Source organism: Nicotiana attenuata, chromosome 11 (genome assembly GCF_001879085.1).
Source record: "Nicotiana attenuata strain UT chromosome 11, NIATTr2, whole genome shotgun sequence".
NCBI classification, from domain to species: domain Eukaryota; kingdom Viridiplantae; phylum Streptophyta; class Magnoliopsida; order Solanales; family Solanaceae; genus Nicotiana; species Nicotiana attenuata.
Window position 1 is genome coordinate 28891969 of NC_031999.1, and position 13122 is coordinate 28905090.

General features: G+C 35.9%; 1 protein-coding gene across 1 annotated transcript; it reads left to right on the forward strand.

Annotated features, from left to right (window-relative positions):
- On the forward strand, positions 3257-7073 carry LOC109234295 (cyclin-dependent kinase inhibitor 4-like). The gene is made up of 3 exons (XM_019400215.1): positions 3257-3837; positions 6289-6483; positions 6569-7073. Exons 1-3 carry the CDS (start codon positions 3467-3469, stop codon positions 6636-6638), a joined length of 636 nt encoding a protein of 211 aa, XP_019255760.1. The 5' UTR covers positions 3257-3466; the 3' UTR covers positions 6639-7073.

The following is a 13122-nucleotide window of genomic DNA, read 5'->3' on the forward strand; positions in this document are numbered from 1 at the left end:
AGCCGGTTATGGAACTTCGGAGCGAGGTAAGTCTCCTTTTTAACCTTGTAAGAGGCAATTAACCCCATAGGTGAACTAAACTATTATGTGTTTTTATTTGTGGGGGCTACCTATGCACGAGGTGACGAGAGTCCGTACGTAGCTACTAGCTATGCCTATGTCCGGGTAGTTTTAGGCTTACATTATGCCTTGTTGATATTGTTATTGAATTATGTTCATTGTTTGCCTTGAGAGGGAGTGATATTGAGTTTGCTATTAAATGTTTTGAAAGGAGTTGAAATTGAGGAAAAGTTGGGATCTTAAAAGTTTTCATTTGAACTTCATATTTTTAAAAAAATGGAAGAATACTATAATAACTTAAGAATCTATGTGTGATCGCGTCGCAAGTATGATCCGCGAGCGGGGTAACTCCTTAAATTTATATTTGACCGCGTCGCATGTATGATCCACGAGCGGGGTAATTCCTTAAATTTATATTTAACCGGGTCCTGTATGATTCGCGAGAGGAGTAATAGATGCATCTATGGTTCGCGTCGTTCGACCCTCGGCAGTGCACAATTTACTTTTATGTTGGACCGGACCGCACGCCTCGACATTCCCTATATATTATCCTCATGGAATCGTGCATAATTTTGGCAAGAAGCCAGTGTATTTGAGGGCTTTTCCTTGATTTGAATTATGACAACCTCTTTGATGAAATCCACTATATATATGCTCCGGTTGAGGAGGGAACGTGCTATTTGAGAGCTTGAGTAAATTGTAAAGAGGAGAATTTTACCACGTATTTTATACTTATTTATTTCATATATTACTCTACCTCATATTTATTCACCTCTTTAATGTACCTGATATTATTGACCACTAATAAGTGTCGAAGTCGACCCCTCGTCACTACTTCTTCGAGGTTAGACTGGATACTTACTGGGTACGCATTGTTTTCGTACTCATACTACACTTGCTGTACATTTTTGGTTGTACGGGCACATATATGTCTAGTGGCCTAGGGGGCGCAGCGGCATGGTTGATACGGAGACTTAAGTGAGCTGCATCTTATGGGACGATCCGCATCCAGCAGAGTCTCCTTCGGAGTATTTATATTTTCTTTTCTGTCCAAATTTGTATTCCGGACAGTTATTGTATTTCATTTTATTTCCTAGTAATTGCTCATGCACTTGTGACACCGGGTTCTGGGATGATTATGGGATATTCAGTACTGGAATTGGAAAAAACATTTTTAATTGTTCTGTAAAGTTCACCTTTTACTAGTTGAATTGAATGAAATTCATGATTTCGAGTATATTAAAATGAGAACTTAATTAACTATTTGGTGTTGGCTTGCCTAATAGTGGTATCCGGCGCCATCACGACCTTTAACGGATTTTGGGTCGTGACATTATGTTTTCTTGAGCCGAGAGTCTATTGGAAACAACATCTCTACCTTCACAAAGGTAGGGGTAAGGTCTCCGTACACAGTATCCTCCCCAGACCCCACGATGTGGGATAATACTGAGTATGTTGTTGTTCTTGTTGTTGTTATTGTTGTCGTCTTGCTGTTGGTATTGCTGATTGTTATTGCTTTCTTTTTCTTTCCTTGAGTCCGGGTCTATCGGAAGCATCCTCTCTACCCTCAAGGTAGGGGTAAGGTCTGCGTACACGCTATTCTCCCAGACTTCATTCGTGGGATTATACTGAATTTGTTGTAGTCGTCGTGTCGAGTAGGCTCACTAAAGGATGAAATATTTCCTACCAAGAACTTCTCAATTCTCCTGCATCAAGTCCGAGACCTCCGATTAAGAATAATGAAATATTTACGCTGACTGTTTGAAATATTTTCCCAGAAAGTTATATTAGACAAAATTTGTTAAAGAAACATTTTTTTATTCCAAAAAGACTGATTTCATCTTGTTAGTAAGAGTTGTGTAATGGGAATCATATTTGGTCTATTTATAGTTTTGACTTTAGACAAAAGAAGAAACAACCGCTCAACTATAGAGCTAACTGATTTTCTATTTTCAAGAAGCAAAATTCATTATCTACCATTATAGAAATTTTCCTATTTAAAGTGTAAATTACTTTTATTAAGAAGATATTCTTAATATAAAAAAAAACTATATTCACCATTAATTGTTTGCCTAAGTTATAGATAGCTCTAGTATGCATTATGCAATATATGATTCTATATGCTATTTGCTGATAATATTATATTAATCGGAAAAATCAGAAAAAGTTTAACTAAGAGAATGAGCTATAGGATAAGTAAAAGTAAAATAAAATATATACAATGCAAATTTAGCAAATTGAGGTGGTTAAGTAGCATTGCAGGCGTAGATGCAAACAATTCATAAATCTGAATTCAATGTTGCAAAAGAATAGTATGATTAATAAAGATATAATACGTATAATCAACATAGAACATTTGAATTAGAATAATGGTACTAGATGTAAGAGCGGATCTTGGGACTTTAGTCCATTATATTTATAAGATGAACGTCACAACGATATTGATATTAAGATAAATGCATGGACATAGAAAACTAAATAAGAACCCGAGGAATACATTGGTCAAAAGGTGCAAGTAGCGTAACCTATAGAATATGTAAAATGAGAGAATGCCGATTGAGACTGTACGATCTTGTCTAATATAAACTTGCAAATGCATCAGTATATAGATGTAAAATCATGATAAAATGTGTTAGAAGGCGTAAATTAAATAGAAAATCTTATAAAATGAAAATTATCTCAAAAACCCTACCATCTTTGAAAATTCATACAAGCTTAACAAACAATAAAATAATATAAAAGAAAAAAATCATATAAGTTGTACCAACTAGTTAAGATTAAGTCTTAGCCATGTTGACACACTCACATTATGTTTAATTATTGTTAGGATTTCTTTAATCTTGTTAAAGATTTATATGTTAATAAAAAATTAAAAAATTCTAATATTAAAATGATTTAATATTAAAAGGAAATGAATCCAAATAAGGTGTAATGGATAGTAAAGATTTACCTAGTTTGGTGATAAGATGAAATAATTGTGGTTTTATAAATCTAGAGTTCTATTCTAAAATCAAATGTTGTATTAAATTAAAACTAATCCTTTTTACGAAAAAAACAAAAAAGAAAGTGGGAGTCGGAAAGAAAATAAATACTAGTAATAAAAATTAAATAAAAAAAGAAGAAGGTGATAAACTCAATATGTCACGAGATATATAATAAAGAAAAGTACATATAAAGTCCCCACCTTACTGTTTTTTCTCCTTCTTCCTCTGCTCTAAAAAGTTCATTACTATATATTCATCTCTCCCTTTCTTTTCTCCTCTTTCTCTTTCTCTAACAAACAACTGCATACCCTCCATGAAAAGAGCTTAGCCACACACATTGGAAAAAACCTCCATGAAAAGAGCTTAGCTAAAAAAAAAAGCAGAAAAAAAGGTTGAAGATTCTGTTTTTATTAGTGAAAAAAATGGGGAAGTATATGAGGAAGTCAAAAAAGTCAGGGGAAGTATCAGTATCACCTCTTGGTGTTTTAACAAGGGCTAAAACCCTAGCTCTTTCGAAATTGGTTTCACCGGCGGCTACAGAATCCGGCTCCGGCGGTGATGGTGGGTCCTACCTAGAGCTTCGTAGTAGAAAGTTAATCAAACCCTTTTCGGTTCTTGAAGGGAGGAAGCAGAAAAATGGTGTTTCAAAAGATCCCAATTTGTTAAACCCTAAAAACCCTAATGTTTTAAGAACTAGTTCTGAAGAGGTAAAGGAGAATAGCTGCTTTGGTGGTGATGTGGCTGTTGAAGCTTCTTTTGGGGAGAATTTGTTGGAATTTGAAGGTAGAAAAAGGTGGGTGTTTTTTTTGTTTTTTTTTTTGAAAAATTAATTTATTTTTCATTTTCCCTTTGCTGAAAATGTTATGTGAGGGGTTTACTAGTTTGCATGTTTATGTTTCTTACTCTTATGTGAAGATTAGAGTTTTGTGGTTTATTTGAGTTTTTAGAGCAAGTTTTGAGACAGTATCTAAAATATTTTAGAAAAAAGTTCCCCCTTTTTTACTATTTCTGCTCTGGTTGTTCTATTCTGACTAATTTTTACCATTTGTTGCAAAAAATAGTATTAAAAATAGTGATTTTTACTGTATTTGGTTTATAGATTGCTAAGAAATGCAAGTTTGGTATTGAATTTGGTGTTGGGTTTTGAAAAGTTCAGATTTTTCTTGATCAGAAGGGTTTATTTTGCTTCTTTAGACTAGAAAAAAAATTCTTTTTAGAACAGAATATTTTTCTGAGGCTGATTATTTTATAATTTTTTAAGTCTGGATAAGGGTGTTGTTTAAGGGTTATTTGCCTTATTTGAGTGTGGATTTGTCTTTGTCGCTCTTTATCCTTTTCTTTGTCGATTTTAATTGAAAGGGGAAAATGCAGACAAATGAAAATTTGTGTTCTTGATATTGGTTCAAGTTTAAGGTTTTTTCATTTCTTGAATTTGGTGCCTGCTTTTCATATAGTAGTCACTTTCACACGGCTTTTTATTCCTCATTCATCCCTTTAAAGTCCCCCTTTTTTATATTGTGGACATTTGGTGCAAATATATGAAAAGTAGATTTATGATGTAATTTTTATTGAGAAAGTATAGGACTTATTAAGGTCCCCCCACACAACCAACCACAAAAAAGAAAAACTTTAAACATACAAAGTCTGGTATACTGATTTATCCCTTTTAATAGGGTTGCTTAAATGTGATGCATTTGGTTACTGGATCACCATTAGATTATGGAATTTTATGGTTGTTTCTTGAGATTGCTTCGAAGGGAGCCTTGACGTAACCGGTAAAGTTGTTGCCATGTAACCATGAGGTCACGGGTTCAAGCCGTGGAAACAGCCTTTTGCAGAAATGCAGGTTAAGGTTACGTACAATAGACCCTTGTGGTCCGGTCCTTCCCCGGACCAACGCATAGCGAGAGCTTAGTGCATCGGGCTGTCCTTTTTTTCTCTTGAGATTGCTTCATTGATGACAGTTTTTCTAATGTATTAGATTTATAATTGAACCTTTATCTTGGAGGATTTGTAAATCAGCAGAAACATTGTTGGGGGAATAAATACAGGGAACAAAAGAATTCTCGGAGTGATTATTTTGTCTTCCTAGTTTTCGGCACAAGAAAGGGGTGTTCTAAAATCATTTTTTTCTTGAAAACGAAAGAGTAATGATTCTTGATCACGTTTGTTAAAAATTCCTAGTTTGGTTTAGATTTTTCTATATGTGGTTCCAATTGAAAAATCATTACCTTTTTGACCCAAAGTGTGTTGCTGGTCTTTATTTGAAAAAGTAAATGTGGTGATATTTGTCTTATAGATGCCTTCTTTTACTTGTGTATATCTGTTGGACCCTCCTTTTATTTATGTTATCTGTTATAGTTTTCTCTCCATGTGGTAGAAGTTAAATATAGTTAAATAACCATTTCTCTATTGTTTCGTCGTTCAGTTTCTGTAGTGAGCTTTATTTGCAACACTTAATTAGTTATCTTGCACATATTGGCACCGTAGTTATCGGACACCACATTGTTGTTGCATTAGATAAATGGCCGATTTTGTTCCAATGCGGTGAGCGAATATGAATTGCAACTTTATTTTTTTGGCGTTTGATTTGTTGAGCAAAGTAAAGCTAATTGGATGAACTTGTTCCTTGTATGAGTCTACCCATCCAAAAAAGGAGCAAGAAAAAAGATGGATGGCTGTACTACCCCTCTAGATTTGCCATCCCATAGTACATTTATGGTCGTTGAAACTTTCGTCGTGAAAAAAAAGTTGTCTGTTAACTGCAGGATGCATGCATATGAATAGTATCTTTGCTGCCTTAAATTTGCAAAGTTGCAATCATTGTTGAGAACAATTTACCATTGAAAATGAACGTGGGGTTCCCTCTATGATTGAAGTAATAGATGGATATGACAATAAAGGCAAGAAAGCTTTTTTGACAGCCACTAAATGATTCACCTTTATGCAGTTATCTCTGAATCTTTTTGCTGCCATGAGCTGTATGTGTTGCAAATCTGAATATATTTTACTCTGTTTTTCTACTAGTGTTCTTTTCAATCTTCTTGAGCCAAGGGTCTATTAGAAACAACCTCTCTACCCCAGGGTGGGGTAAGGTCTGCCGTCTGCGTACACACTACCCTCTCCGGACCCCACTTGTGGGATTATACTGGGTGGTTGTTGTTTTTCTACTAGTGATTTGCAAGGATTAAGATTTGATTCATTTGAATAGAGCACTATAGAGTTCTTTTGCTATTTCTTACAGGACCACCAGGGAAAGCACACCTTGCAGTTTGATAAGAGATTCAGACAACATGCAAACCCCTGGTTCCAGTACGAGGCGTATTAATGCAACCAGCAGAGTACCAAATTTGCTACGAACGAATATCCCGACAGCTCATGAAATGGATGAGTTTTTCACCAGTGCAGAAGAGCAGCAGCGGAGACGATTCATCGAGAAGTAAGAATTCACTTGACACTTCTTGTAATAACACCGGGAGATGCACCTTCATGTCTAATCGAGCTTGTTTTGGAACCACTTGCAGGTACAACTTTGATCCATTGAATGAGAAGCCCCTTCCCGGACGTTACGAATGGGTGAAAGTAGATTGCTAGATATGTCCTGCATTTTCTTGTTTCATCTTTAGGTTTAGATAAAGGTGTAGGAAAATAGCAGCAGGTAAGTTTTAGTGTTCTACAATGATGATTGTGAAATTTCTATTTCCAATCACTCTTTGACTTTGTAAAGAAACTAGGGGCAGTAAGTGTTTAGAAGGGTAGACTAATGATCTGTAACATAACAAAGCTTGTGACATTAAACAACCAAATACAAGGAAAGATCCTTTGACTAACAGATCATGAAAAGGGAAGGGAAAGAAGAAAGGGCAGTAGTAGTAGTAGTAGTAATCTCGATTAGTGTCTTAAGTGGTACAGAAGGTAGGTCTACTAATCCTTGTTTTCAGTAGTTTCTTTTGTTCATAATTGTACTGATGGGAACTTGTTTTTAGACATATTCTGAATAAAATGACCCTCAAAGTTTTCCCCCCTTTACCATATTGTCTTTTTTTCTCTCTTTATCATCTTTCTGTTGTGAGCTGAGGGGTCTATCGGCAACAGCCTCTCTACTTTCAACTTTCAAGGTGGGTAAGGTTTGCGACACACTATCCTCTCTAGACCTTACTTGCCGAGGGTCTATCGGAAACAACCTCTCTAACTTTTGGGTGAGGTAAGTTCTGCGTACATGCTACCCTCGCCAGACCCCATTTGCCGAGAGTCTATCGGAAACAATCTCTTTACTTTCAGGGTGGGTGTAAGGTTTGCGTACACACTAGTCATTGAGTTTTTTTGTTGTTGTTTGTCATCTTTCTCTATCATGTTCTGCTTAAAATGTATGGATGGATTTTGGCTTGTTCCTCTAAAATATGAGACATATACTGTTCATAAACCACAACTTGCTGCTGCCTTTTACTGTAGAGATGAGGCTCTTATTGCACTATTGACCTGCCATTTTTTAGCTGCTTGTGAAAATGGTTGGAGCTATGTTCACTATGTATTGTGGGGTTGCTTTGGTTAGTGGGCATGTATTCAAAAGATTCTTTTGTTTGGCCTTTCTTTTTCTTTTTTGAAAAAGGATTACTATCATGTCTTTCTTTTGTACTTATTATATGCCTGAACAAAAGTAGTTATGATTGGTTTGCAAATTTTTGTTTAGATTCGGAAATGTTGAAAGAGGGATGGTTATAGGGGTGTGGTGTTTTTTTGGTTTTTGGNAAACTTTTAGTAATTAGTACTTCATAAGAAGTCATACACCATCAGACCTCCTTAAAGGATATAATTGTACCTATCTTTGTCCTTGTCCAACGTCTTACAGTAACCTTATCATGGTTGTGTGTTCTATTTTTTTCACTCTACAACACATGACACACTACATGGCGTTAATAGACATGTGTGTCTGGACTCAATGTGTAATTTCCTATTCTGAATTTGTATGCTAGACTGTCAGCAAACAATTAGTGCACGCAAGATTGAATTAGGCCGATAAACTGCCTGTTGGTATTACTGTGTTCAAAATCAGAAAAGCAAACAAACGTTAGTTCAATAAACAAAACGTAAAATAATTCCAAGCCCACTGAATGCACAGTGTGTCCTTAAGGAATTTAATCCCCTCACTGTTGCCCAAGGTATACGGATTAATTCCTCCCAGGATAGAACGGAATAACTATTCTATGATAGCGGCACTTCAAATCACAGAACTTCAGCGAACTCAACAAACGGAGCAAATCACACTTGACACTTATGTTTATTTAAAAAATAATGCAACAATGTAGAAAAGAGGGGAAAAGATTTCAGATTTTTCATGTCTGATTTCATGTCTGAAAAATGAGGCCAAGCCTCTAAATTTATAGACAAAGGAAGGGTAATATGGAGAGGTACAATCTAAAAGGTGCCTCTTCCATTCCCATTCACATCCCTTAATAAAAACGCAACAATCCCCCCACGTGAATGGGGAATGGTCATATGAGGAAAAACACGCATGAAAATACTGTGTGATTCACAAATAAGGATTAATCGATCTGGATAAGTAGGTTTCCCTTTGAACTTTCCGTAGTGAACTTATGTCGGATATACTCGGTCAATCGGTAGATTTGATATCTTTGAACCGTCGAACTTTGGTGTATACCTAGACAACCATAAGTCACACAATTAACCCTTAACCGTCTTTGGTTCTCACGGTTGTGTTCGTTTTAGCCATGAACACCGCCTGGTTTCATGAGTGCTTAGAGAATGGGCCTTTACTTTCATTCCCCTTAAAGCGGCTTACACTTAACACTCACATAAGTTATTTCTAAACGTGTAATCTTATAGACACACTATCTGGTCATATCCTGCCAGACTTAGAACATCATTAAAAAGCTTTAAGCTTTATTGACTCATCAAAAAGCCGTAATGCTTTACCTTGATTTCTGAACATTGTCTTCATCACGAGAATGGGTTGAGTTATTTGAAAATGTTGAACCGTCATTCATAACTTTGTTTGATCTCTTTGAACTTAGCTCTTGGGATCTCCAGTCTGCTAGGTAGAGTTACCGCCATGATGACTTGTCCTAGGCCTTAGCCCCATTCCCTTCAATGATATTTCAACTGCCTCTCTAGATATGCCTTTTGTAAGTGGATCCGACACGTTATCTCTTGACTTTACGTAGTCAATCGTGATAACACCACTAGAGAGTAGTTGTCTAACGGTATTGTATCTCCGTCGAATGTGACGAGATTTTCCGTTATACATAACGCTCCTTGCCCTGCCTATTACCGCTTGACTATCACAATGTATACGCGTAGGTGCCAAAGGTTTGGCCAAAATGGAATATCTTCCAAGAAATTCTAGAGCCATTCAACTTCTTCACCGGCCTTGTGTAAGGCTATAAACTCAATCTCCACTATAGAGCGTTCAATACACATTTGTTTGGATGATTTCCAATACATTGCTCCTCCACCGACTGTTTAGAATCGGTTGAACCGGTGATCTAATTTGCATCACTATACCCCTCTATTATCGCAGGATACTTATTGTAGTGCAAAGCGTAATTTGGAGTATATTTCAAATACTTCAAAACTCGTTTCATTGTCATGAAAGTTCAATGCAAACTTTCTTATGTCGTAGACTAATACGTATCGAATTTCGATTGCATATCAGATTATTGACTACACTTAATGTATCGATCGTATATTATAAAAACAACTGGAATGATTGGCATCAATTGTGGCCACAACCTTTTAATATAAAACACATTTCGCAATCACTCAGCCATTTTCAAGCATTTGTATGCTATTTATTCATACGTCTATATGATATGCAAATTATAGCACCTTCATTCATGATACAAATCCAATTTGCAATAGATTTTGATCATGTTCATCGGTTGGTTCACCTCATTATAGATCAACGTATTAATACATTTGTTCCTTAACGATCATGTACATACAAAAACGTACAAATGTATCTTTCTATGAAAAGTCACACCTTTCAAAGTGACATCATTTCATAAAAGAACTAAACAATATAAATTTTCAATAAAGAAAATGATCTTTTGAGAAAGGCACGTGACCAACTTCCGAATTAGTAGTTTCATCAACTAGTCTTCATTAAGACTAAACAGCTGATGAATTTACCAACTACTATATNTAATCCACGCTTTAAACATGAATATTTCCATAAACAAGATTTAAGTGTTGAATAAAATACTACACACTTAGATATACAATACAAAGCAAGGAAATGAAGAAATGAACATAAATGGGTAATTCTCAACCAAAAGCTTCAAATCTTCAAGACCAAAGTGTGTGTGCAAACCCTAGCTTCCAACCTTGTTCTCTCTAGTGTTTGGAACTGAAAATAAGTCAAAAGATATCCCAAAGATATTATAGGTCATGTATTTGTGGGTTTGGAATTGAGAAAATGTGAGATTCAAAAATAATAACCAATAACTAATTATAAATTAAATAACTAATTATGCCATGTGTCATTTTTTTAGGTTGCCACTTGGCTTAAGGAGAGGGCTTTTTCCTCTCCTTTTAATAATATATAGATGAGATTTAAGCAGTTTAGGACTTCGGTCTAATGCTACGAGCCAAGCGCGTGACAGTAGTCGCACATCATGAGTTCGAACCTCACGTAGCAAGTAAAAGCTCCTTATTTAAGTGAAAGGGTAAAGGAGCGCTTTGGTTTACTGCGCCTGACGAAGGCGTACGTCATGAGTTCGAACCTCACATGCAAGTAAAAGCTCCTTATTTAATTGTAAGGGTAAAGGCGTACGTCATGGTTTCGAGCCCTATTGCATGTAAAAACTCGTTATTTAAGTGGAAAAGGATGAAGGAATGTGTCCATTTACTAAGTTTCGAACGTTGTACCATTGTTTTAGTGGATTGTTTGATTATTAAAACATTTAAAAAGAAATTTAAGCATAGATATAACAGTCATTCTATTCTACTTTGTGCTTCCACAACAGATCTATGTTATCATTAAGAGATTTAAGCATGACTATAACACGTTGAATTCAGATTAATCTTGTTTTTATCTAATCCTAGTTTAGTATTTGATGAAAATAATGATGGTATTATTGTGTTCAAAATCAGAAAAGTGAACAAATGTTAGTTCAATAAACAAAACGTAAAATAATTCCGAGCCCACTGAATGCACAATGTGTCCTTAAGGAATTTAATCCCCTCACTGTTGCCCAAGGTATACGGATTAATTCCTCCCAGGATAGAACGGAATAACTATTTTGTGATAGCGGCACTTCAAATCACAGAACTTCAGTGAACTCAACAAACGGAGCAAATCACACTTGACACTTATGTTTTTTTAGAAAATAATGCAACAATGTATAAAAGAGGGGAGAAGATTTCAGATTTTACATGTCTGATTTCATGTTTTAAAAATGAGGCCAAGCCTCTAAATTTATAGACAAATGAAGGGTGATATGGAGAGGTGCAATCTAAAAGGTGCCTCTTCCATTTCCCATTCACACCCCTTAATAAAAACGCAACAATCCCCCACATGAATGGGGAATGGTCATATGAGGAAAAACATGCATGAAAATACTGTGTGATTCACAAATAAGGATTAATCGCATCTGGATAAGTAGGTTTCCCTTTGAACTTTCCGTAGTGAACTTATGTCGGATATACTCGGTCAATCGGTAGATTTGATATCTTTGAACCGTCGAACTTTGGTGTATACCTAGACAACCATAAGTCACACAATTAACCCTTAACCGTCTTTGGTTCTCACGATTGTGTTCGTTTCAGCCATGAACACCGCCTGGTTTCATGAGTGCTTAGAGAATGGGCCTTTACTTTCATTCCCCTTAAAGCGGCTTACACTTAACACTCACATAGGTGATTTCTAAACGTGTAATCCTATAGACACACTATCTGGTCATATCGTGCCAGACTTAGAAAATCATTAAAAAGCTTTAAGCTTTATTGACTCATCAAAAAGCCTTAATGCTTTACCTTGATTTCTGAACATTGTCTTCATCACGAGAATGGGTTGAGTTATTTGACAATGTTGAACCGTCATTCATAACTTTGTTTGATCTCTTTGAACTTAGCTCTTGGGATCTCCAGTCTGCTAGGTAGAGTTACCGCCATGATGACTTGTCCTAGGCCTTAGCCCCATTCCCTTCAATAATATTTCAACTGCCTCTCTAGATAGGCCTTTTGTAAGTGGATCCGACACGTTATCTCTTGACTTTACGTAGTCAATCGTGATAACACCCCTAGATAGTAGTTTTCTAACGGTATTGTATCTCCGTCGAATGTGACGAGATTTTCCGTTATACATAACGCTCCTTGCCCTGCCTATTACCGCTTGACTATCACAATGTATACACATAGGTGCCAAAGGTTTGGCCAAAATGGAATATCTTCCAAGAAATTCCGGAGCCATTCAACTTCTTCACCGGCCTTGTCTAAGGCTATAAACTCAGCCTCCACTGTAGAGTGGTCAATACACATTTGTTTGGATGATTTCCAAGACATCGCTCCTCCACCGGCTGTTTAGAATCGGTTGAACCGGTGATCTAATTTGCATCACTATACCCCTCTATTATCGCGGGATACTTATTGTAGTGCAAAGTATAATTTGGAGTATATTTCAAATACTTCAAAACTTGTTTCATTTGTCATGAAAGTTCAATGCAAACTTTCTTATGTCGTAGAGTAATACGTATCGACTTTCGATTGCATATCAGATTATTGACTACACTTAATGTATCAATCGTATATTATAAAAACAGCTGGAATGATTGGCATCAGTTGTGGCCACAACCTTTTAATATAAAACACATTTCGCAATCACTCCGCCATTTTCAAGCATTTATATGCTATTTATTCATACGTCTATATGATATGCAAATTATAGCACATTCATTCATGAAACAAATCCAATTTGCAATAGATTTTGATCATGTTCATCGGTTGGTTCACCTCATTATAGATCAACGTATTAGTACATGATACATTTGTTCATTAACGATCATGTACATACAAAAACGTATAAACGTATCTTTCTATGAAAAGTCACAACTTTCAAAGT

What these genes read in the sequence shown, in the direction of transcription:
- LOC109234295 (XM_019400215.1), top strand. Translation starts at nt 3,467, where the DNA reads ATGGGGAAGTATATGAGGAAGTCAAAAAAGTCAGGGGAAGTATCAGTA. An exon ending in GAATTTGAAGGTAGAAAAAG is followed by an intron (nt 3,838 to 6,288) that starts GTGGGTGTTTTT and finishes TATTTCTTACAG; the next exon opens with GACCACCAGGGAAAGCACAC. An exon ending in CGGAGACGATTCATCGAGAA is followed by an intron (nt 6,484 to 6,568) that starts GTAAGAATTCAC and finishes AACCACTTGCAG; the next exon opens with GTACAACTTTGATCCATTGA.